Source organism: Rhipicephalus microplus, chromosome 8 (genome assembly GCF_043290135.1).
Source record: "Rhipicephalus microplus isolate Deutch F79 chromosome 8, USDA_Rmic, whole genome shotgun sequence".
Taxonomy (NCBI): Eukaryota; Metazoa; Arthropoda; class Arachnida; order Ixodida; family Ixodidae; genus Rhipicephalus; species Rhipicephalus microplus.
This window is the reverse complement of record NC_134707.1, coordinates 92469250-92495168: the sequence shown is the minus strand read 5'-3', so window position 1 is coordinate 92495168 and position 25919 is coordinate 92469250. Positions and strand designations below refer to the sequence as shown.

At 43.4% G+C, this 25919-nt stretch overlaps 1 protein-coding gene across 1 annotated transcript in view; it reads right to left on the bottom strand.

Moving 5' to 3' along the window:
* LOC142769247 (dehydrodolichyl diphosphate synthase complex subunit DHDDS-like) overlaps positions 1–23487 on the bottom strand; it is a 31416-nt gene extending 7929 nt beyond the window's left edge. Inside the window, exons 1-3 of the mRNA XM_075872331.1 lie at positions 23321–23487; positions 18648–18817; positions 16146–16288 (exon numbers count right to left, since the gene is read on the bottom strand). Coding sequence (XP_075728446.1) covers positions 16146–16288; positions 18648–18782 — 278 coding nt within the window. The 5' untranslated portion in view covers positions 18783–18817; positions 23321–23487. The remainder of the gene's footprint in view (positions 1–16145; positions 16289–18647; positions 18818–23320) is intronic.
* Between the last annotated feature and the right edge of the window lie 2432 nt (positions 23488–25919).

The window sequence follows — 25919 nt, the reverse complement described above, 5'->3', positions numbered from 1 at the left end:
TTATGACAAAAACCCGCTAAAATTTCAGAGCTCTCCGGACAGCCAACGGTGCCTGCTGTATATAAACGACTTTCTGTTGAAAAGACGAGCGACGTGCGTGCTGTGGTCCAGTAGCCTGCGCCGCGTGCTGAGAAGTCGCTGGTTCGACGCCACGCTAAACAACTTTTTTGTCGCGTTTTTAGGGGCGAAGCTCATTATAGCGGCACCCGTTCATCCCTCGTAGTCATAGTAGTAGTGTGTAACCAGTCTTACTGTTTGTATTGCTACATGGTGCCGGTAGAAGATTTCTTCTGTGCGTTGTTGAACAATAAAAAAAATCGCAGCGTGCGCGTCAACTAAAAGCCAAATTCTCCTGTCTCTCATTCTTACTTAGCAGCCATTGGAGTGCACATCGAGCACTATCTGACAAGAAAGGGTTGCTACGTTATACTCGAAGGCCGTAACCTCCTTGATTTTAGAAAAACAATAGCTAGCGTTGAGCCATAGTGCCATGAATACAATGAACTAGTATATACCATGAACTCGAGGTTGTTAAATGTAGAAGTAGACACGAAGCGCAAGCCGTGAGAAAGTGCGCGCGTGCCACCTGTCGTTTAGTCCTTGGAATGTCCGCTGGATGGCGGTGAATATACGGAATATATGATGAAAAGATGCGAGATGGTGGTACTTGGAGAATTGAATACATGGACGAATGGACACACAGACAGATGCATGAAAGGACTCACGGATGGCTGCACCGACGGATGGACGCATGGATGGACGCAGGCGCGGATGCATGGACGAAAGCAGGGAGGGACGCACAGATGGACGTGTGGACGCACGAACAGACGCACGCACGGACGGGCGAATGGACGCAGGGGCGGCCACACAGACGCACGCATGGACGGACGGAAGCAAGAACGAATGGACGGACGGATGCTTCGCTCCACTCTCCAACATTCTCTCCGTGGATATGCTGCCATTTTTTCATCCTTTATGATTTGTTCGTATAGAATTTACGATGGCATATCCGTGCCAGAAATACGACAGCAGAGCAGTGCTGGACGCCAGCATGAAAATCTTTCATGTTAAAAACAATGCTTGATTGTTAAGAAATGGTCACTCTGAACAAGAGGAAGGGAAGAAAAATGGCCTTTGACCTTCGGGCTGCTGCTGCCATGCCTGCTTGTCAGCAAGAGCGAGGTAATAAGCCACGTCATGTCGACACCTGTGCGCGCAAAGTAAAAAAAAGAAAGCTAAAAAATGCGTTAGTTGTGCAAGGTTCTTTCATTGTCATTCATATGAGTCATTTCATCCTGTTGAACGATGCGTTTGAATGACCTTTCATCTTCCCTCTTGCTATTTTGTTTTGCACATGTTATCATAGTGCTTACCTGTGCACAGTATTGTCGCTGTCAACACAGTTTCTGACGAGGTAAAAGTGCTGGTATTTTATTTAAGTATCCCTTGGTCCTCCACGCAAACATGCTAACTTTATCGCCTTGAATCAATACTAGGTCGTTCAAACTCCAGCCTTGAATAGAACAGCTGTTGTTGACCAGCAGGCTAGCGTCTGAATTGGGTAATTGTAAGTAGAAGCTTTATATCATTGACATTTTCTGCACTATTTATAGATTCACCCACTTTTAAACCGCCAAAATGGTTGTACGCTGTACAAGAATAACTATTCTAGTATTTGGCATACTTTTTTAATTTGGGTTCACTGCCCTGTGTATATGAAGTGGAAAATTCACAAGAAAAACTTAGTAGGTTTTCAACTTCACAATTGTTTAATGTATTATTATAACGTCGGCAATAAGAAGAGTCAAGCAGGGAACCCTGGCAAGAAATTCATTTTTGTGAATACGAAAAACTCAATGGATCTATTTTTTGTGTCATTTTCTGGAAGTGATTTTTCGCAAAGCCACAACAACTGCTCACTTCCTGCTTGTGTACGAGACAGTGCATTTCGAGAACACTCGGATGCTCCTCCCTGTACACCATCTAGAACATTTCGCTCATCTTACGGCACTTGCGCAAATACTAGGATTGCCACAGAATGTTGTGCATTATAGTGTATTCGACTTTCAAGTTGAATGGTTAATAAAAAATTTAGCATTGTTTAAAACAAAATAAGTGTAACCAGGTTTATTCACCAAACTGCATGCAAAAATGGACAGCTGCGCGAGTTGATGTGTATTATTACTCAAGACTGCGGAAGAATATTTTCAACACCAAAAAATAAGAAATAAAGCCACAGGATGGTGCGCAACTAGTGAAATACGTTGACCACATTGCTAAATAAGCCAAAGCTGACTTAAACTTCAGTTGCTCTTAGCGCGTCGTTCTGTAACGTTTGATTTAGGGGCGAAGCTAATTAAGCTCTGGCTCTGTACATGCTTGTCTCTCTTGCTACGTGAACGTCTAGTTCTATGACTCCCTCAGCTGGTGCGGATAAATGAACAGACAGACAGACAGACAGACAGACAGACAGACAGACAGACAGACAGACAGACAGACAGACAGACAGACAGACAGACAGGCAGGCAGACAGACAGACAGACAGACAGACCTTCGACCCACTCCTGATCATTCACTCGGTGGATATGCTGTAATTTTTTGTTTGTTGTTTTTTTCAACCCCTATATGGGCGTGGTCAATGTTCATTAAACCTCAAGGTATACCAATTTTATAATATAATGTGACGAGAATTCAGACACTGTTTAGAGGAGTGCTTCTTTTTGTTTCAAGCCTGTGCTTGCATAATTTCAAATTGACTTTGCAGCCGTAGTGCCAACCACAATTTCTAATGTGGTACTTTGCCTTGAGCTATAACGTAAATAATTGAAGAGGAATAACTTTAGCTTGCAGATGGCACTGGCTGGCGTAGAAATATTTGTGGCGAGAGTCATCAATAACTACTCACAAGGCCGAATTTCAATAGTGAGAAAGTATTGCAAATAAGTGTACTAGTTATGCAAAATATAAATATTGTTACTTGTAGTCCTGTGATAATACCATGCGTAATATTGGTATTACTAAATGTAGTCCTGTGATAGTGCCGAACTCTTCTGAAGCATATTTCCAGTAATCTTGTTGTTAGTTTTCCTATAGCTGTGAGAAAATGAATCTAGAATTTTACGAAGTACTCCGAAATGACCGAGGAATTACGGTTTTAATATTTCTACTTTGTCGGTGAATCCGCAATTTATAAGAGCAACGTTGGTATATTTTTCAATCTTTGGACAAAAGTGTGTTATGCAAAACTTAAGAAACAATGTGCAATCTGTGTCAAAACAATTGTAGTTGTAAAACCTTCAGCTTAATTTCAATCCTCATGATTCACAATGAGCCGCTCTCCGGCCCGTTGACTAAAAACCTGCTTGCAACTCGATCGATGCACGCACTCATAAAGTCATTACGATATCCGTGGCAATAGAACTCAACGCCTAACACTAGTTTTGCAATATTTCAGCCTACTCGACAATTAAGACTAATCGAATGAAAGAGCACAAGAGTCAACAATCCTGAAAAAGGAAGTGGGGTCCTTTATTGTTGCGCTCAAGTGTTTGCGGATGCAATGAGTTCAGGAGACGACGACGGAAGTCAGTCATTTTTTTTCAAAACTTGCCACGAAGGCTTTTTCATATTTCAGCTTGTTGAATTAATTACAACTATTTTTTGAAGTGTGTGCTGGATCAGGCGCATCTTAACCAAACACCGCTCTTGATTTATGGGGGCCGTTCACCAATGACCTTCCGCGACATCGGATAACAGAAATGGGACGTACGAAGACAAGCGCGCGCCCAGTAACAAGAGCCTGCTTTTCGTAAGAAGGTGCCTAAAGGAACCTGAACTATGCGCTCCTCTTCTAGACATTACGCGGCGCGCACGACTGCAATACTTGCCTGAGCAGTTCACAGTCATGTCTGCTTTCCAAACGATGTGTTGTTTGTACAAGGCTGAGGAATAAATCTTCACCCCTTTGAAGGTATTAGAGCGAAACATCTACAAAGTTTATAGCGCAAAAGGTCTTATCTGGCACGTTTGCATTGACAAGATGAAGATTTAAAAAGATATATCAGCATTCAATCACAAGTGTTGCATACTAATTTATAGTTATCAGAAAATCCGGGTGTTGAGCAGCACGCGCACAGCTTTCAGATCGGGAGCTTCAAAAACTGTGCCCCACATGTGGCTTCACAAAAGATCTGTGTTCAACCAAAATTTTAGCATTTGCAACGCATTGAGGAACATCAAGTTGGCGTCCCAAAGATTTTGCCATATGTGCCGTAATGATGACGTCATGGTGTGTCACCGTGAGTTGATTATTGTTTTAACACTAAAGTCTTTCATGTCGCGGTTCACCACGGACCTGCTGATGTATTTCCCCTTAAAAATAAGACGTTTCAAGATATATAATATCAGACTTCAAAGAATAAAACGAGCCAAACAAGTTCCGCCCTTAGGCGTCGAAGCAGTGACCTCTCACTCTGCAGCGACCGGCGCTAGCCATTATACCACGAAGCGTACGTCTCCAAGATAGCTAACAGCAAGCTATTCATATACACCATATACCGTTTGGCGGTCCTCAGAGCTACGAAACCTGATTGCGTTTTTGTCATCAGTAGGGACATGGCTCGCAGAACTTGCATTGAGCGCCCTCTATACGTCGAAATCTTCCCCGTTTCCATGAACGAGGGCCTTCGGGGGGGGGGGGGGGCATGATCTCTCCTGCGCGCACGCTTATCAGGCTCGTGATTGAGGAGAGCACCAAGGACACTTTCAGTGCTGCCGCGGCTGCGTTTACGAAAGGAGCACGCTGCTCGCACATGAAGAAGTACTCATTTTTCAACACACAAAGTGCTCTCTTCTAACAGAAGGAAAGGCGCACCAATAAGAGCGCACAAGTATGCACAGGACAAGCTCAAAGAACTGTCACAGTGTTGAGCTCTGAGAGTGTCAGTCCGCGCTTGTTTCATGTATGATGAATTCCTAAGCGCTTTCTGCTTGAGGTACGAGCTGGAACTTTCCAATAGCGTGCTGCTCTTTGCGTGACTTTCTACTTTGTTGCTGTAACATGCATGCCTTCACCCTTGTGGCGAAACAATGCTAATGGTAAATTAATACCCCTTTCCAGACATTTTGCGTACTTGCTCTGATTCAATGGCTCCCGCTTGAACGGCTTTTACTAAGTCCAGCACCATGTTCTTCAATCCGACCTTGGTGTTGTACGCTACGCAGAGCCTAAGCTTTGCTGCTCTAGAAAGACAGAGAGTGGTATATAACAGTTGGAGAAATTTCACATGCCCTTAATCACCACACTGCAAACCACGTGGCCTTCTCGAAAGAACACATTGGTGCAACCTCCTTACAGGCTTTCGTCATCGCTGCCGATTTCAGTCTGTGCTATTTTCTATCGCATCTCAATGGGCAGTAGATCAAGGTTACCCACTGCAGTGACCTTCAAGCATATTTTTCTGAAGATGTTCCTGCAAAGCAGTATACGCTCAAAATGGGTAAATTGCGAAAACATCAATTTTTGCTACACTTGCTGCCCTAGTCACACGTTATATGTCTCTCAAACAATAAAGAGCACAGATTGTGAGTAGGGCTCGATAAAAAGAGATTTTCTACCCCATCCTCACCACACAAATATGAAAGGCACGGTGCATGAGCCATACTACTACATCAATAGAAAATGCGCCGGAGTTATTTAAACTAGGGTTCTTCCACTGATGGTCATAGGTGCTTTGTGATTAGCGCACCATCAGGACCCCGGTGTAGCACTTTATTATGACGATAGTTTCATCAAGGTTGGCTTCGTAATCGCCCTAAGTATTGTGTGAGCATTCCCATAGACCTCGCACGTTGCAAGGCAGCCACACCAAACGATCAAGATGAGAAGATCGACAACAAATTGTCGTACACACCAAAATAATGTTTTGTTATTGAAGTGTGCACAATCCTTAAAACGCAAGATTAGCGTCCAGTAAGCTACGTCCTTACTGCTAACTTGGTGCAGCCGACATCGAGCACCTATCAAGAACAGTGATCTGCGAAGGAGAAATTCGAGACATCAAGTAAAAGCTGCAGGCGTTTCTTCATGGCCTGGCCTGAACATCGGCAGCGCTCACGACAAAGATCAAAGGCCAGCAGGGGGACACCAAGGACCCACAGAGCTACGTCTGTTCACCGTTTCACACCCAGATACCGCTCACGTTGGCGATGGAGACAACGCAACGCACCCCGTCGCTTTGAACGATATTCTTGGCATCATTGTAGAGACACAACGACAGCTTGCACAATCATTGCAGGAAAACGCCGAACATCATAAGGTACACTCTTCCGGTGATACGGCTGCTAAGAAGCGTGACAGCATGGCTGATACAGACATAATGCGTAGAGTCTCTTGCAAAGTGGATGCAAGAGCTCTCTATGTTAAACGCTTTAACGGATCTCTGTAGAGCGGTGCGCGACTGGCATAGTTACTAATTACGATTGGGACACATGGAAGCAGGCTGTGACACAGCAATCCAATAGAACACGGGTATACAAGAACCTATGTAGTATTCAAGGCTCACTTGTTCCGCCCCAGTAGGCACATCGAGTCATGCGAGAGGCAAACAAGTGGCAATCGCACTGGCTGTGTTGATAGTCGCAGATAGTCAATATACAGTGGCTCTAAGGCGACTATTAAGACTTATCAAAAAGGGATGGTGCCTCTCAGACCTTCCGCGTTCTCCAAAGCGTCAAGAGTATTACGTCCTATTCTCTCTCTTGCTTTCCCACTCCCCTGGGGTACACTGAGGGCTCTAGCTCTAACCCTAATGAGGGCGCATACGAGGCCCCGTGAGGACTCGCTTACCGCGCCACCTCCGCAATCCCGCTGCCTCGCTGGGAAGCCTTGCTCACGTCCAACAAAATAACTAAATACTTCAATGTGCTGGCGACTATTCCCTGTCCCCCACTTTGCATGGCGCAGGCAGTTACCGTTATACTATTGCAAAACCATGTGTATCCTAACCTTGTGGTTCTTCATGTCATATGACCTGAACGGTATCTCACTGCAGACTTCCCCACCTGTAGGCCATTAGCAGCATTCAACCAAGTGCTCTTGTATTCTGAAGCCATCGCCTTCGGCTTCCACGAGGACAGGTGGGCAGCTCGCTTGCGCAGCCCCCAACTCACCGATAAAATCCTGGCCGTGCATAGCGCTTATGAACGAGCCGCCAATCTCGGCTTGGTGGGGACTACTTAGGACTAGCCGGGTTGCACGGGGTCTTCCCTGCGTCTTCTCTGGACCAAAATATTGCTTTCAAGTTTCAGTATTTTTCCGGAACATTTATTCAGTTTTTTATCTTGTACAACACACGTCGGAAAACGCGCGCTACCCTAACAAGAAGTTCGCACGAATTTCGTACGAAGCTGTGTTGCGGTGGCTAGCAATGGCGGTGGGTGGTTTTGGCCAGTTTAGCTGAACTTTTGTGCAAATTGACCGCTTTTAAGAGCGCATCATCCAGCAAAAGCAACTATCAGACCTGTGGTGACACCATCCAACGTACCATAATTAAGATTAGGACGTTGTAAGGTAGCCGGTGAGTCTAGCCTTGCATAACATCCAGGCAATCGCCCCACCCCGAGTCCTCTCTTTGATATTCTTAACTAACGCAGTTTTGTTTGTTTGTTTTTTAACTAAGCACGTGCAGACCCAAAGAAGTTTTTTTAACCAAGCACAGGCGGACTCTTAAGAAGTCACACGTAGCGTGACGTTAGCCTCCATAAGCCGGTGGCCTCCTTGCATTTCCACATGCGGTATTCTACCGGTACCTATATCTCGCTGCACCATATACCAAACATTTGGTACTAATGCCGACACACTATCCACATTCACCGCAGTGTTAGAAACCATGCGTAATCTACAGTAGTGCTTCAATGCTTCACATACCTTTGCTATTTTCCTCTTTTCTTTTTTTTTTGCACGGCGCACTGTAGCAGGCCAGAAGGTACTGGGTGAGGCTTATGTTTTCGTATCCGTTTTTTTTTTTCCAATCCATCGCTCAAATACCTGGCTTCGTATGCGCAAGTCAGCAGTTTCCTGAGTTTCCTGCTAGAAAACTGCGCATATTGTTGATTCGGTCACCGTCATTTGTCCTGCTCTCTGATATCATGTTAACCGAGAAATGTGGTGCGTTTCAAATTGATGTTTCTCGTTTCATTCTCTTTTTTTCCTCGCACAAATAAAATGTGGAATGGTTTGCCGGATGCGCTTGCTGGTGATGATGGTTGTGCCGATAATAAAGATGCGCTACATATCTACATATTCTTATAACATTGTATAACACATTTTGGTGCGATTATCTTCCTGTTTTTAATTATGCGGAAAATTCATTATTCCTTGTATCCTGTTAGGAATCCCGTATGTCAGTTGGAATGTTATTGTTTGTTCTTCATGAATGTATACTACCTGCATTGTGCCCTCTGTAATGACTCCAACATTGGAGTCGACAGTATTGCAAATAAATTAATAAATAAATAAAAATAATTGTCACTCATCACCAGTCACGTGCGGAGTCTGCCGCATTCAAAAAATTCAAGAGAAGTTGCGACACCTGCTTTCTGAAGATCCAGTGACCACGCGTGAACAGAATATCAGTCACGCTGTCACTGGCGAGCCTAAACATTGAAGTTCCTGAAATAAAGTTTGCCGTCAATTCTTAAGCTAATGGTACTTAAGCAAATAGTTTTCTATGTCACCACTTTTTTTTTGGATTTGAGCTCATTGACGTCGCGGAGAGTCTAAACCTCTGGAGCCATGCTGATGCACGCGCTGATCTCGTTCAGATGCGACTAAGCAAGCTGTCCTTTGAAACCCTTGATAGCCCTTTTGTCCCACATGACTGGTGAAGCATCAGCGATAACGAGCTGAAATGCTGGTTCACAGCATCTCGTGAAAGACACTGATTGTCTTTGGGAACCTTCTTTGTTGGTATAAGTTCCAAAGCACTCCATGCAAGTCTATCAGTCACCTCATACCCACGTGTGAAGGAATCCATTGAAACTTTATGTTTAGACCAATGCCATACAGGTCTTGAGGAATTTGCAGTGATCTTTCAGTGCATTGATTTAAAGCCAATCCATGTTTTAGCCGATCAAAGCGGGCTAACTGTACAAAAACAGCATGACTAGTTGCTGCCTACAAAACTTCGGTTTCTTCAGGGCTGCCTGAAATGCCATGCTTTCCCATGCTGTCGATGAAACAACGCACTCGAGTCGCACTGCCCAGGGCACCAGAAGACCAGGTCACAAACGCTGCAGCCCTTGCTCCGCGCTCTAAGTCAACCAATTTATCAATGAAAACTTTCAAACGATTGGGTTACTTCCTTTCATTGCATTCAAGCACCAAATAACGTACTTCTGTTGTGGGTGTGAAGAACTTGCTGTGCATCCGTGTAATCGTCACCTGACCGTCGACATCCTCGTGTGACCAAGTTTGATCTTGACGAAGTTGTCTGTGTTTTGGGATTTTGATGCCAAGATGACGAAGGGTATCGAGGGCTACGTAAGCTCCCGATTCCGTGCGTCACCGAAGGCGACTGAGTAATGCTCGTCCTGGCCTCAATTGGCTAAGTTTGCAAAGCTGTGTCGGCAGTCGTCGAGAGGCGAGAAGACGTAACGGTGGAAGACTAGCTTCATGAAGTACCTTGATGTTCGCTGCAAACTTTGGCACGCCCACAGGCCTTCAAAATAAAGTGTTTCTAGCCGTTCGTACTGCGACTAGCGTTTAGACACTAGAGGAAATCGGATGAGGACACAATACACAATTATCTTATCATCAATGTTGGGTGGCTCCCCAGCTGAACCACAAGAAGATGCGGCAACAACAAAGAAACAATGAATCTGTCTGGAAGATACTACAAAAAACAAAACGCCCCCTCCCCCCCCCCCCATATACACCACGTCCTCAATTCCTTCGTGAAATAGTTGGTGACTCCAGTTGCCCTGAGATCAGGCTACAGGTGGCTGCACCATATTCACGCTATAGTGATGATGAGTAGCCAGCAGCAGGCGTGCAAATGAACACAGTGGCGCTTTCTTGAGAGGGATGTCAGCCGATTGTCAACGTATAAAATGTGTTGTTTGCCGCAAAAATCCTTCACTGCAGCTTACCCGTGAATATATTGGACCCGCTTAGCCGAATGTGTGTGTGAAGCTCGCTGAACGTTGCTATCACTTCTGACACAAACGCAATCGACCATGCAAAGTGTTGTTCACACTGGGCGACTGTCTGTGTTTTGGCAGTGTATTACATTCCTTGTATTTTTATTAAAAAGTGTTGACCTCGTGCCCCACCAACTACGGCTTTCTGTAGAGTGACTCAATTTATTATTTGATTCTTGAATCCGGGCCTCGGATACTCAAAATACAAGAAAAAATTGCCATATTCTTGGGCGGTGAGCTAAACAACCACGTATACGCATTCACATTTTTTATTTAGTTACTTACGAAATGAACGTGGCATAGTTGATAAGTTTACTCATTAAGGTAAACGGCGTGGTATTGGTGCAATTGTGCTTACTTTAACAGAAACATAAAAAGGTAACAGTTCAGCACACAGTTTCATCGGTTATCTGCATGAGAGGCATACGGGAAAGGCTCGGTTATCTTGTGAAACAACTGTATTTCCTTCAAGATTATAGTCTGCGATGCTTCCGTCAGTCAATATTGCCACAAATTCACTCAAGAAAGCGTAAACAATTGTGTTTTGCATGAGTTTATATGACTTAAGTGTGAGGCACGCCTTATGGAATAAATTTTTTGCCAACTGGGTTCTTTGAATATGAGCCCAAATTTATGCACATGGGTGCGTCTTTATGAATTTCACTCAGTGTTAAAGTTGCGCACGATTTCTGAAGTTTAATTACCTCCGTGTCATTCCATTTTCTGTGGTTTTTAAAAAAGAATTTATATATCCTGAAGTGTCAGAATTTACCAAAATATTTCACTGTAGTAGATCCAGAACCATGATATAAACGTTTTTATCAAGAATATTTTGGCTCGTCTTAAAATTAAGAGCACCGTGAAGCACCTAACAAATATTTAAATTTGGTTTACAAATGAAGCACTAAAACGTTGCGTTATCATCATCATCAGCTTGATTACGACTTCTGCAGGGCAAATGCCTCTTCATGACCCGCCAATAAACCCAGTCTTGTGGTTTCCGTTGCCACATTAGAGACTTTTTCGCTCACGGCCTTCTTGGCGCTGCAATAGCCCTCTCTGGGCTGCTGTTAGCACGCGTGAGCCCCAAAAAATGCACTGCCGAGGCTGTGACGTTGGCTTTCGTACTCTCGTGCAACAGCCCAGAGAGAAGGAAATCCCCCTAACAAAACTCCACATCTGCGAATTTTTTATTCTCATCCGGTCACCACACTTTTCCTCTCTTTTTTGCGCATTTGCCTTCTATGAGAAGGTAGTCAGTTACCTTTAATCACCAGTAGTCATCCTGCTTACGTGCTATCTGCCCAGCCTGTCCATTTCTTCTTTATTTCAAATATGATATCCTTAATCCCGGTTTGTTCCTTGACATACGTCACTCTCTACTCTCTTTTGGTCTCTTAAGGTTGCAGCTATCATTTCCAATTTCATCGCTCACTTCGTCGTCTTCAAAACGCTGCATTCACACAGTAAGCAATACTTCTGATGTTTCAGACGAAGAAAAATTCACGAAGCCAAGCGACACCAACACCAACATGACACTGGCGAACGTAAAGTACGACGACGATACACAGCCCTCTTGGCAATTGCCCGAAACGTTCTCATTGCAGTGCGTATACAGACAAGCGACTCCGCTCGATCGTAGGGTGGATAGCCGAAAGCGCCCCAGGGTTAATGATGTAGGACCTACATAGGACGCTACACAATACTTTTGGTAACAGTGGTGATACCACTAGGCGCTTGTTTCGACGCGAAAACGTCGATTTATTCAGCAGTTTCATGGCTCGACGCCAGAAGCAGCTTGACGAATTCATAGCTAATAAGAGTTATATCAAGGGAAGTATCTTGAAGAAATAACCGGTGGCGGAATTACAACAGAGCGTTTCGTCACTTGATCGACTTGCAATAACTGATATCGCGTTTTTATTGTGTGCTTGTTGCTGTCGTCTTTGTGCACGATTAACGATACGCTGTGTTTCGGTATGTGTTAAAAATTTCAGTTACCACATCGATTAAATCATAATTATGAATAGTGGTCGTCACTATCGAGACGTGCCACTACGCGTCAACGTGAATGTTACCACATCAGACGACGCTATAGCGGAAAAACACCAATAAAATTGTACAAGCTCTCCTGTACCCCTATAGCACTACTTCTATGAAGACGGGTTTCACTTTTTTGTTATGATGATTTCTATGACGAAGATTTCGCCCATATTTTTTCATAGGTTACTTCAGGGCGAAGTACATTTTGATCCAGGGTAGAGGAATCAGGAAAAAGACTTATCCGGTTTTTACAGCGAAAGCTGGGAAACGAAATTCTGTTCAGCAGCGGTGTCATGAGTGGTCTCCATTGACTGCTGTATCACTTTCTTCAATCTCAGCGTCGTTCTCAAGCACACACGCCAGTGCCTGCGTTGTGAGTGACGTAGTCGCAGCCATGGGGCTGAGCCCACACGCAATAGTTCCTCCTGAAGCCTCCCCGTCGAGTTGGCTCGCGATCTCAGACGCTTTCAACACATTGATGTGGCGTTGCGGCATCAATGTGATGGTTGCAGTAGCACGTTCACCGGGGTAAAATCCGCTTTCATTCTTCGGCGGCACATTGGTTTCGGCTGCGACCTCTGTGACCGTGTGTCGTTCATCAACAACCATTGTGAATAATCCATTGCGAAACGCATATCACCGCTAGTTTCACTCCTCCGTGACCGCGATCATGCTAGGTGGAATGTGCTACGTGTTAAATAAACGCTGTAGTAAACGGAAGCCTAACGTGTCTCCCACCTCGTAAAGGAGAACAACACGGAAATAATGATTGCGAAAGGATTCAGTGCCACATCGGGTTGAACCCACAGTTGAGCACCGGGCTCGCACGTTTGAGCTTTCGCTGGTGAACCATTTGTGCAGAGTGCTCGGGCAGTGATTTCTATTTTCCTGCCAACGTACATGCTGCGTATTCTTTTCTTCCGGCATTACGGATTATTGTACGTATGCGTATAAGTGCCGTGACATATGGCTCGTAACCTTCATGTTTTGGATCTTTAACAACAAAAGGAAGTGTTGCTGCAGACGCACACGTATGAATTCTATTGGGTTGTTGCATACAATTTTAGGCAAATGTAACTGGTTGTGAAGCTTCCATGGGTACTCATTAGATCATGAAATGGCGGCTCATCAGCTTGTTATGCGGCTTAGCGCCATCTGTATGAGGAGGAGACTCTTCCGGCAAAACAACAACAAAAAATCGGGCGTGACTGTATACAGCTCGTAAACAAGTTACGTCGTTTTGTTGCCTAAGGCGCCAAATTTGAGGAAAACTTAGTTATTGTAGGACCCTGAAGAAGCCTTGCCACGCCAATATTGTGACACGTCAGCGATATTTCATGGTCACAACTCTCTTTTACTACACTCTAAACATGGAGCACCTGGTCTGTACAGTACACGTGGTATGTTTTGTCTTGCTCCAATACATCAATGTTACGTATGCAAGTGCAGGCATGCGAGTTGTAGCGTGATAGACAATTGGGAGATCTACTTACCGATCACGCGGAAAATAGCAGGCACTGTCTATTTGAGGCTCGTGCTCTTCAATTCTTGAGGCTTTCGTGCTTAAATTTACGTGCACGTGAAAAGCCCAGGTGGTCGAAATCCCCTGAGCCCTGCACTACAGCATCTCTCATAATAATATGGTAGTTTTGGGACGTTAAACGCCAAAAAATAATAATAGTACTAGATGTCAATGGCCCTAGCTTCTGACATACTTTTCGCCCCAAATTTTGCAACCTATTTAAATGTAACTTGTGCTATCCCTTATGGCCTCAATAATGCACGTTGAAATACAGACAAGAAAAAAAAGCATTGGCTTAAGGGCCCAAGATGGTGGTACACAGATGTCTTACAGAAAACAGCCTACTGGAAGGCCGCGAAATGCGCATTAAAACCACGTGACTGCGCTCACACGCTACTTCACTGAAGCGCTCTCAAACGTTCTTTCCTAAAAACAATGGTGTGCATTGACCATCATCGTGTGGCTATTAGAGATAATGGCGCTTCTTTTTTTAGGTGTTCAGCCATCAAGAATCCTGACGCAGTGTTAGTTTGTCACCAAGAGCCGTGGCCATTTGCTTAGCCGGTACGCCCATACAGCTCCTCGAAGCATGGTTGAGAGAACTTCGTTGTCAAGAGTATTACACAAAAACTTTGCACTAAAAAGCAGTTAATACGTTAACGCCTTCCGTGATTTTTACGCCAAAATGCCGGTGATACCAATACTTCTGGTCCTCAATACTCGACTTGCAGGAATGTTTGCAACTGCAAACATGCAACGCTTTGCAAATGTTCACCCTCTGTTATTTTGATGGGCTTATAATATATTCTCAAGATAGCCTAAACTTCGCATTTCGCTTCTTCAGTAGAAATAACTGTAGAGACATGTTGATTCTGAAAAGCATCCAGGCACTTCACAGATTAGCCGCTGGAATGGTTTTACATTTTGACAAAGGGCAGGTCAGAAAGGCTGCTGCAAATATATACATTTGAGCAGGCTGTTAGAGGGTAAATAGAAAGCTTTTAGGTAATTGGCGCAAAAGGTCTTGAAATGAAATTGATTATTAGAAAATAAGTTAGTTGTCGCTTGTTTTGTATTTTTCTTTGTACGTTACGTTTCAAGCAAGCGCCTCAGAGTGACCTCCCCTAGGGAACCACAGTCACAGAGTTTAGCCCCGCAAGAGATATGAGGTGCCTAGTTTGTACTCAATGAGACCTAACATCGTCATTTCAAAGTTCAAAGACACCATAACTCATGCATCATAATTCATGCATCAGTTATCTCTAAAGATATCCGTCAGGACTCAAAGAAAAAATAACTACAAATCTTCAAAATGCAAAATGTAGACCCCAATCTGATACAGTGAGTTGTTATTTCGTGGCTATGGTTCAACTCATAGTGACAATGCAGGGTGCCTAAAAAATAAATGCTTAAGAACAGTCACGGCTGTTTAGCATTAGCATCAACGTTATTATTATTCAAGTAAAGAAATGAAAAAACTGCGATGCGAAGGCCACACTGAGTATGTAGACCTGGGCAATAAGGAAACTATAGGAACTGCAAAATACGTAGAAAAACAAAGTAGCTTGATCTTCGGGGGGAACTACACTTCTAGCAAAGAAAAAAAATCTCTCTATACTAAAAAGCCACAGCTTTGCCGCAAAGGCGGAGCAATGAATGCGAGAACAACGTATTAGAATGTCATGCGAAGAATGGCAAGCAGGTCTGAACGTGCCCCACGTTGCTCATGCACAAATGACACACTAAACGTACTCACTAGTACAGATGTACGCAAATAAGTGTTTAAGTTGTTACTTTGCTGAGTCTACAAAGCGTACTCATTTCGCAAATGGACACAAAATGGAGACTATGCAGCGAGTGCAGTGACCTTTGTGCGCCCGGTAACTACAGCAGACTCATTCCGGGGAGAGCCTAAGGCGCACGGTTGTCCCCACCACGAGACAAGGACGTACACGCGTGAGCATCAACGCCCACTCCACCCCCGCCTCCTCCGCGGGGCAAAGTACGCATGGGAGATCAGCGCATGAGTGCGCGTCGTCGCGTCAACACGATTTGGCGAAGCGCGCTCATTGCGCCATCTCGCTGGTAATGCAGAGAACACAATATTTCTACCGAGATCAGCATCGCCAGTAATAAGTGGTAGATATAAGTAGCTTGCGTTTAAGCGTTGAAGAAACTGCTTCTTTTTGGCTCAGTGACTAAAGCTATGAACTCATATATTGATATGTATACATATACGCTAAATACCAGTGGACGCCAGCGGCGAAATCCCGCCGAGAATATCCATATGATTGATATCGCAATAATAGCAATCAACTTCTACGTCATGCTTGCCTTACCAGCAAATTAACGATAATGTGACGAATGTGGGAATGCTCACGGGCATTGAAGGGTTCTGGCGAAGAATTTCATCATCTCATCAATGGCAGTAACGAGGTCCCTGGTATTGCGGCTGAAGTTACGAGTGCTGATTATGAAGTAGGTGACCTCGGGAACACCGAGAGCTGCCATGTAGGGCCAAGTCTGTCAAAAATAATTATACATGAGCTCCAATAGTGAAAGCAAAACATACCAGAGGTAAAAAGATATATATTGTGCTGAATGCGAAGCAGCAGAACTACAGGCCTGCAAATTGTACATAGACGCGTAATACCATATTTCATTACGCAGCTCATAACTTCAATTTTGCAGCTGTAATATCTCAGTTTTTATAGGGAAGGTTACACACAACAACAATCAACATAAATCGGGCAAGCTTTTTGTCGCACTTGGTGGTATTGGAATATCATATACGGTATGCGCAAATCACTTGTATCAAATGGTGACTAGGACGAGGGTATATGTCAACGTCAGGATGAAAAGGTTTCCGAGAACACGCGTTTACGAAAAATTTTCGTGGTACTTGACAATATTCTTAGACGTCTTATAAAACAGCATTCCTGGCTGAGCCTTAATTTTAGTTAAATAAGATTTACATGAGGGCACTACATTCTTATATGGGCCCTTCATATATTATCGAAGACCTCGGCGCCAATGTCAGTGTACTGTCAGTGTCCGGCGGTGGCCGGTGTCCGTAACCACATCGTGCAAAATTAGAGAAAACCTAACACCAATGACACAGTGGGGTTGCAACCCGGGTCCGCTGGGTGCCAGCCCAGCATTCTACCACGGAGTTTCACCGGTGCTTGTGACTTGTCAAACTTGCCTTTGGCAGGCTTGATGTCGGGAAAGCAATCGTGTTATTACGACTTATAAAGCGTTGTAAGACAGCGAAAGAACAACCAGTCGTCGCACAATGCGGATAGCCTAACGAGTGGGCCGTCCAATGCCCCAACCCATCACAAAAGCGTGTTCTTGTTCCTCTAATAATTGTGGTGAATGCTCACTTCAACCATTATTCCTCATCTTTTTCAGCCACTGCATGAACAATTGGCACAAAATACTTTGCAAGTGTTTAGCGGAAATGACGCTACTCAGAAGAAAAATAGCATATTGAATACCGGCCTACTAACCAAATAAATTTATTATTATTGACTTATTTGGTATCAAGCAAGTGTGCTTGCAGTAGTTACCCAATGAGTGTTTCAAAAACGCTCTGAAAGGCCGTTCTTCTATCTTTCGCTTTGACTGTGCTGCGCCTTCCGCACGGACCAGACGTTTTTTCTTTTTTTTTGCGCTCGCCATATGATTGTGGGATAGATGAGTAGAATTTCAAATGGAAAGAGAAAATAATCACTTCCTATCCTCATTTTATCCTCTTTCATAGCACGTAAAGCTAGAAAAGACGAAACGAAAAGAAAAGTAAAAGCGCAGACTGTCTTTATTGCACTGACAATACCAGGCACAAATACATGCGCAGAGACCGCGAGTAGGGTAAGAATGATAGCCAAAAGAAATTTCTATCGGCAATGAAAGCACTGGCTGACATAAAGCAGTCTTAATCACTAATTTTCTAAAAACTAAAACTCCTCATTAGCCAATGTAAGCGATGGCACGCTGACACATTTCACTCCCAAGCGAGCAATCTCGATCTACCGCCTATACTATTTCTTTGGAGCTCTGGTATATGTCACAATAAACAATGCCGCTTTCAACAAACTCAGATTTGCAAAGCTAAGTAAGCTGTATTTCTGTCTGGTATCATCAGAGAAATCAAACTTTTCGAAGTCAGCGCTCTTTCTGTCCGTGTTGTCTTTTCTAGTTCCATGCGCTGATCTATACATTGAAATGAACTAACTAGCGCGACGACATACCTAATTATCACCCTGTATAAGCACGCCATTTTGATTTCGAAGCAGGTACAGTCGTTTTAGAGACTCTCTCCGAGTGGTTTTACATCAAGCAAGTGAGTAGAATAATAATGACCGACTTTGTGGCAAGAAGATGTGTTGAAAGATAGGGAGAACGAATAATTTTATTTAAAGATATGGAGGATATGGAGAAGTGCCACCTATTACGGCGACACCACGGACCGTTCCTACGCAGGGACAGTTAAACTTGACCTAACTGCCACATCGCAGGCTCTCTAGACAGGCCAAAGTTTATGCTGATATTCCGAGCTGCATTCCTGCTCCGCGTGCTCTTTGTCCACACGTAACGAGAGCGACGCCAAAGCATGTGCTCTAAATCGCACGTTCCTCCACAGTGAGTGCACTCATTTAAATGTACGAATGATTGTTTTCAACATCAGTCAGCAACCAATACTGTGACTTATGAGATTACGTTGGAAGGCGTTTCTGTACGCTTATTTTGCTGGGTCAAAGTGCATCCATAAGCTATTGTGAACATGAACTACTGGTTGAACAGTTGCAAATATGGTGGTAAACTCGAACATACTGAAATGGGCACACCATTTTATTCGGCCGAGCGTAAGACCTCTTACCGTAGTGAACTTCCTAAACATAAGAGAGTAGACATGGCTCAGGGATATTTTCTTTTTCCGAGAAAAACGCCGGTTACCATCCGCGACGATGGCGAAGTTCTGAGGTATGGTTCCTTGTCGTAGCACCCAAAGCATGATTCTTTCGTACCAGCATAGTTGGGAATCCTATCCTGGCAGTGAAGAGTCGTAAACAAAAAAAGCATGTTTTATCTCTTTACCAGTACGAATTGTTATAATAGGAAAGCCAAACGCGTCTTGACAAAAATAGTTCAATCTTCACTGTACACTGATGCATGATGGCTTGCTATGGTTGCTGTTTTTTTCTTGTAGATATCGTATCGCTCGATGCGTTTGATGTGAATCCACCTACGTTCATACTTCGTAGAGCACTTCAATAGCGATGATCGACATCAATTATCAAGTAAAAACCTTTCTGGCAGCTGAAGTAGTTAACTTTAACCAATATGGAGTGCGCAGGGACTGCGGCGGAAAGATGGCGCCTACAGGCACATAATAAACACAAGTATTCTAAATGGGCTCGTGGAAAGCGTGTTCATGTGAGGAGGGAAACGGATAGGTGTGCCGTATCCTTTCAATTGTAGGTTACCCGTTTAAAGGATTCGTCATGCGCCCACTTCCTCACAGCGCTTCAGAAACACGAGAGACCGTGCTCGTACCCTGAACCATAAATGCGTGAAGGTGTCCCGCCACCGGCTATGACGTGTAAGTGCAACGAAGCACTCACTAAATATGTACTGAAACAACATAGAGCGGAAATCGGGAGCCAGTCTCAACGGAGCGAGGTAGCATGCCTCGAAGCGAATGTTGAACGAATAAATTCTAACATCGAGGAGCTCATGTACTGAAACTACCGAAGTGGGTCCTGTCAGGCCCCATTATTGTCATGATGCAGCACTTCACCTAACCTCACCAATACGGTTATCCGGACTGCCTCAAGAAGGTTACTGTTAAAGAGAAAAGGTGTTAAGATACAAGGCACGTATGTACAGTCACATGCGTCAACTTCTCTAGCGCAGTTCACCAGGCACCTTGTTTCTCGACGTTCGTGGCCATGGACGTCCACGAAAGTTAATAAGAGAGTTTGGTGTCGTGGACCGAGAGGTTATAGGCTTTACTCCCGTGTAATAAGTAATATTGAGTTTTTTTTCAATTTCTATAAACTTTACTGGCTTATTCCCGCGCTTGAAAAAAAGTCCTCAAAGCTTTGGTGGATCGGGGAAAAAGTACAATTTTTTTCAGAAACTACAGTGAGCAGGCGGAAATTCCTGAAATAAAAATTTCGCATCTGTAGAAAAAGTTAACAGGCGACACTGATATCACTCGTGTATATTAGTGTCGCAATATCACCGATCTGTAGGCACTGTCATGATGGATCGAAGGTATGCTCCAAACTATCCTTGAGATAGTGTGCACCACCCGGTCTCTCATTAAGTCACTTTCATTTCTTCGGCAGCTTCACATAGCACCACAGTGTGAAAACTTGTGCTGCTTCGAGTTCCATCCCGATATTGATGATGCCAGGGAATCGGCGAAGCGACACGTTTCCATTGAAATAAAATACAAGAGGTGAGCAAGTGGTGGAGGTTGATCGGACGTCCCACCCATTACAGTCATGAACGAATCTTAGGCGTACAATGAGTGCTCTTGGCAAGAAAGGCAGTAGTTTGAGCGTTTGTAAAAACAAAAGACAATAAGAGAGGATAGTATCAGGAGATGTGGATAATATCAAGAAGAAAAAGAACAATAGGGTGGCCCCTACAGCCGGCTATTCTTCTCTGCGACCTCAAAATATTGCATAAGAACCTTGAGTATATGATCATACTGACAGGAAGGAAAGCGGATAGGTCACTGTCGTGTCGCATCAAGTACCTGGTGAAAAACTGCGTGAACGTGACGGCTTGCTGTAGGTGCAGGTTGTAGTGTGGGCGTGAAACAGCTTGCTGGGATAGTTGCAATACGAATGCCGTTCTAGGCATAAGGCAAGTAAAAAAAAACAAAAATAATAATGACAGTTGAAAAAAAGCAGGAACACTAAGATTCCGTGATAGTGCTAGGTGTCCCTTTTGCTTTCTGTGTTTTTATGCTTATTTTTATTTATATATAGCTATGCAAATGTATAGACGCTCCAGTGGTCATATAGTGCCGAAGAAACTATTACAATACTATTGATACCAGTAGTCACCTGCTTTGGCTGACAAGGGCAGAGCGCCATTCCCAATACACATGAATCGTGCACAGTTTTAGCACAATTAGCGTGCGCACAGCAGCGGCCAGCAGATGTGATGCAAACTAGACGTATAGTAACGTAATTTATTATATCACACATACAATCATACGAAATAGGTGTTTAAAAAAGCGGAATAACACAGAGCAACGAGGTTAGTGCAAAACACCGAAATGCCTTTCATTCTTACTGTTACCATAAAATACTTCGCGTAAAGAGACATAGAAAAAGATGGAAAAGAGAAAGACCGGAACATCACGTAAGAAGCACAATAAAGTCGCGTGACCTCCAGAACAAAAAATCACGCCACAGTACACCCAATATATGTTCTCTCTAAGACGCCAATACAAACCCAAAGTGACATGTCCTCACCTAACGCGAGTAGTTTTATTAGGCGAGGATGCTGCCCGGGATTTAAAGGAACCTTCCTTGGGCGTCCAGGTTGTAGCGCTGGTGCTGGTTGCATGTTTGCAACCCAAGTGCAATCACGATCTCCTTTCTTTCCGCGACTTTTTTTTTCATATTCCTGTTTCTTATGGTTTCAAATCTCGCTCAATGTCTATGAAAACTTCAAATGAAGAGCTCGTAGTTACTTTAGGGGTCGCAGTTTGGCTTGTGACTAAAAAAAAAAAAAACGGTGTGAGAATTTTTAGAGCCTATTTTAGAGGCAGCCCCGCCAAGGTGATCTGGGGGCTAAAGTACTCGTCTGCTAACACGCAGGCGGCGGGATCAAATCTCGGCTGCGGCGGCTGCATTTTTGGTGCAGGCGAAATTACTGCAGGCGCATGTGTCCATATTTTGGTGCACGTTAAAGAACCATCATGTGGTGGTTTTTGAACGTTAAACCCCAGGTATCATTCATAATTTTATGGGTGGGTAACCTTTATATGCACCTAATTTCTGCTTTTTCATTCCGACATCTTTTTTGGGTCGCATTGACTTTCGAAAATAGTTTTGAAGAAGCCTTACATTCACTAGTCTATCTTATCAAACTGTTTCACTCGAGGTTTGCTATAGGACGCACTTATGTAAGAAAGTGCTTGCTGTTCGGAAGCACAAAAAAAAAAGAAAACAAACTCAGTCAACTCTCTCAGCATAGTATTAAACTTTATAGCTAGAACCACTTTCTTTTATAGCGTGCAATAACTCACTGCCTTTACAGTCAAACCTGCCACGTTAGAAAGCGTCCATGCAGAGTCAAGCGTAGTTTTCACGAAGAGATAAAACGTGTACTTCATTGACGCTGCTCATAAGAAACTTGTACCATAATGTAAAAAACAAAATAAAGAAAACAGACACCGACCAACACGAAGGTATTTACAAGTAGAAATAAAAATTCTACAAGCCAATATTCATGAAATTGAACGAGTGAAGCCAGCAAGAAGACAAAAACAGGCAGTGTCGGTGAAATAACAAGTCCTGTGAGATAATACATGAAAAAAAAATTACTAACAACAAGCACGGTAAAAGAAGAGCAATAAAAAAATTTGTCCCTTGTGGTGATTTTTTTTTCCTTTGGTGTAGCCATATTCGATTTTAGCCGCAGGAGTATTTTCAACGCTGTATATAACTTTTTACTACAGTCTAAATGAATTGACTGATAGGCGCATCTTCATTCAGTTGCCATAGTTACAGACGTATCAATTTATTTTTGGCATATTGGTTTGATTACTCATTTTTTATACTTTCACGAGTTTAATTTATTTATTTGTAATGACTAAACAATTCACTTTACACCCGTTCACTCTGCAACTGAAATATTTTACTAAGCAAATCACCGCACGTTTCATGGCCTATTTCCTTGAGTGGGCTGTGCCGAAATGGGGCTGTGCCAAAATGTTTAGGAATTAACCAACCATCTAAACTTTGGAAGTGTTCAATCTAAGCGTGAGTGAATGAAATAAATGGCTTCTTGATTCTATTGTCTGCTGCTTCCCTCATAATAAAACGCTATGGCGTCTTGGTCTTGTGCGTCGTAATACCCCCCTCCCTTCTTTTTTTGGAAATTGGGTGTTCCAAACAAAGTGAACATGTCCGCACTGTATGCACTGCTCTGCTAAAAAGCTCTCAATTTTGTTAAACACATTCAAATTGTGTTCATTCACGCTCTGGCAAAGGCAAGCTTCAGTCTAATATACATACTGGCGTTCTCATGTATCAGCAATCCTGTAAGCCACATCGCAAGGGCATTGCGAGTAGAGCGTTCTGTGCTTCGTTGTACAGGGCTTCCCTGAATTTCGAAACCAACCTTTGAGAAGTAATGCGCAGTGATTTAGGTGTTTATTCGTTAAATATTCAAACGTTATGTTACACACACACACACATATATAAATAAAGATATATATATATAAATAGATAAATAAAAAAATAAAAAAATAAAAAATAAATATATATACATATATATACGGTACATGAGTAATTGCCTCACCTTTTTCACTCGTTTTTGTAATATCGGAAACTGATGGTGCGTCCCTGTTACTCTCCACGGTCGCCCTGTACGGACCGACCGTGTCCTTCATTCTCGTATATTTCTTTGATCCGCGGAGTCGAACAGGCAGCTACAGAATCCGTGCCGGCACGTGCGAATAGTTTTTTCAGAAGAACACAGCTGCAGCTTAATAATATACGAAGTAATGCAGCACTGGTGCATTCTGTTTGAATATTCAGTTTGAACATTCTTGCAGCTCAGTGGTGAACCCATCTAGCCGGATGAGACTCGATCTAAATTCGCATGCATTCTTTTTTGTTTTGCTTGCCATGACATCGACCTTTTGAAGCAGAATGAATAACCCAAGTAGTGCAGATAGTAAGCTATGCCAGTTGAACGAATCCTCATACGCGAAACAGTAACAGCTGCGGGAGTCCCTCACCCCTTCCTTGCTCTTGATGTATTCCGCCCTGCCCTGACGGCTCGCGAGCAGCATTTTCAGTTGCTTACTTTTTGTACGCACTATTGGGTCTTCACTGTTTGTAGCTGTTCCACTAGCACGTTTTATTTTTTGAGAAAGTGAGAATCAGCGGGACGTGACCTCAATGGATAATAAGAATTGTGACGCTAAAGACAGCGTAGATGGCTTAATTTGTGCTATTGCCATTCTATTCTGGTAGTTATATTACAAATGCCAGGAAAGAAAATTGCATATAAAGACAAGTGCCGTCGGCAGAAACCAATCCTACGACATTCGGATAACGCGGCCGATACAGAAGAAACCGTGCTACGGCAGTGGTTGTTCTCTGGTCCACTTTGTCGAGTATTTCTGTGCATGGAAAGACGAGATTGACAGTCAGTGGCATTCGTATATCCATGACGACAAGTTCGGAACACTTTTCTCTCCCTGCTGGTGTCGCGTGAAACGCAATAGATGGCATGCACTGACGTCATTGAAACCACCCTGTTGATGAACCACATGACACACGCAAGGTTTAAGGCACTAGCGGTATTGTTATTACTATATAATTTTATGTTCTTTTGTTATTAACAGATAAAGGCCAATAAAAATTCTTCCCACATCGTTATCATACTAAAGCAGCTCAATCATATGCTGTAGAATATGCTGTCTGTACAATCAAGCCCACCTTGTTGTTGATGCAGTACTTTATGGAGCTGCGATGGTGACGTCACGGGCAAGCTATATGTATACGTCTTCTTTAGCGAATGCACACCCGACCGATAAGCCCTTGCAGACTGCCAAAAGGTTATAGGTCTGAGAGAATGAGACCGTTGCTGCAAATGAATGCGGTGCCGTTTTTAAGCACTCGTTTTTTTTTTGTTTGATACAGTTATAACGAAAAGAAACAGTAAATACAAGGAAGGTAGAGGACACGTTATTTGTAGCATTGCGACTTTACAGCAGCAATTATAGTATCATCATCATCATCATTACCACCACCACCACCATCATCATCATTAGTCCGACTTCGTCCACTGCAGAAGAAAGGCCTCTCCCACGTACCGCCGGTCATCTCGGTCCTGTGCTTGCTGCTATAAGTATATTATAATTGTGAAAAAATAAAGAACTGGGCAAAAATACAAGTTACCCCTGTAGGTACCGATCACGTGACCTTTTAATCACGCGTCTGATGCTCTCCCAATTGACCTACAGAGGTGGTGGTCATTCTGTCGGCCTTGACAGGTACTTTTGCGTGTGTAAACCTGGAAAAGTTAGTCAGATTTGGTGACAAGAAGTTGAGGGTCAAGTCAATAGAGCAGACAAGGTTGGGGGCTGCACGGCAAATTATGTGGAGGGAGGGGGATTGCTTCTACCTAAGTTTTGGGAAATTTTTATCAAAGTCAAGGTTTGTCACAATGCCAAATGGAAGTGATTGCAACATGCATTTGAAGTCCAAAAAGTCATGTCTTCTATAAGATAGGAAACGGCAAGGGGAAATTTTGTTGCTGACGTTATCTAGGAGCTGCCTATAACAATGCCTCGCGGGCTACTTTTAGCCCGGGGGCTGCAGGTCACCATCCCTGGATTATGGAATGACTGCCGTGGTGTCTTAGCGGGGAAAGTACCAGACTTGTCATCCTGTTCTGTTCAGTTCTGTTTTAACAGTTTTGCTGTGGAGAGGTTGAAGTGCATATTGCCTCGGCTACTCCATATCACAAAGTTCTGCAGCGAAAAAAAAAAGAATTATACAGAACGGTAACCAAAAGTAACAATACGGAAAAGAATAGAAAAAAACATAATAGCACACTGAAACCAATTCAAATATCATGCCAATACACAGTTTTCTTAGAGCAGTTCACAGAGTCATTAAGTATTTACACGCACACCTTACTATTCAACTGTCAGTATATACATGACCACATTTTATATATACCCATCTCTGGCAGTATATCATAGGCGCTTGTCCAGTTCGGTCTTCACTAAAAATCTGTCAGGAAGATTATTGCCTTTTTCTGAAGATGCATCTCAGGCCATGGTCCAAGTAGTTTCTTTATTGAGAGGGGCCGTCTGTACAAACTTGCTAATTTGTTTTTTTAATTTTTTTCTTTCATTCACGTATTTAACGCACTCCAAAAG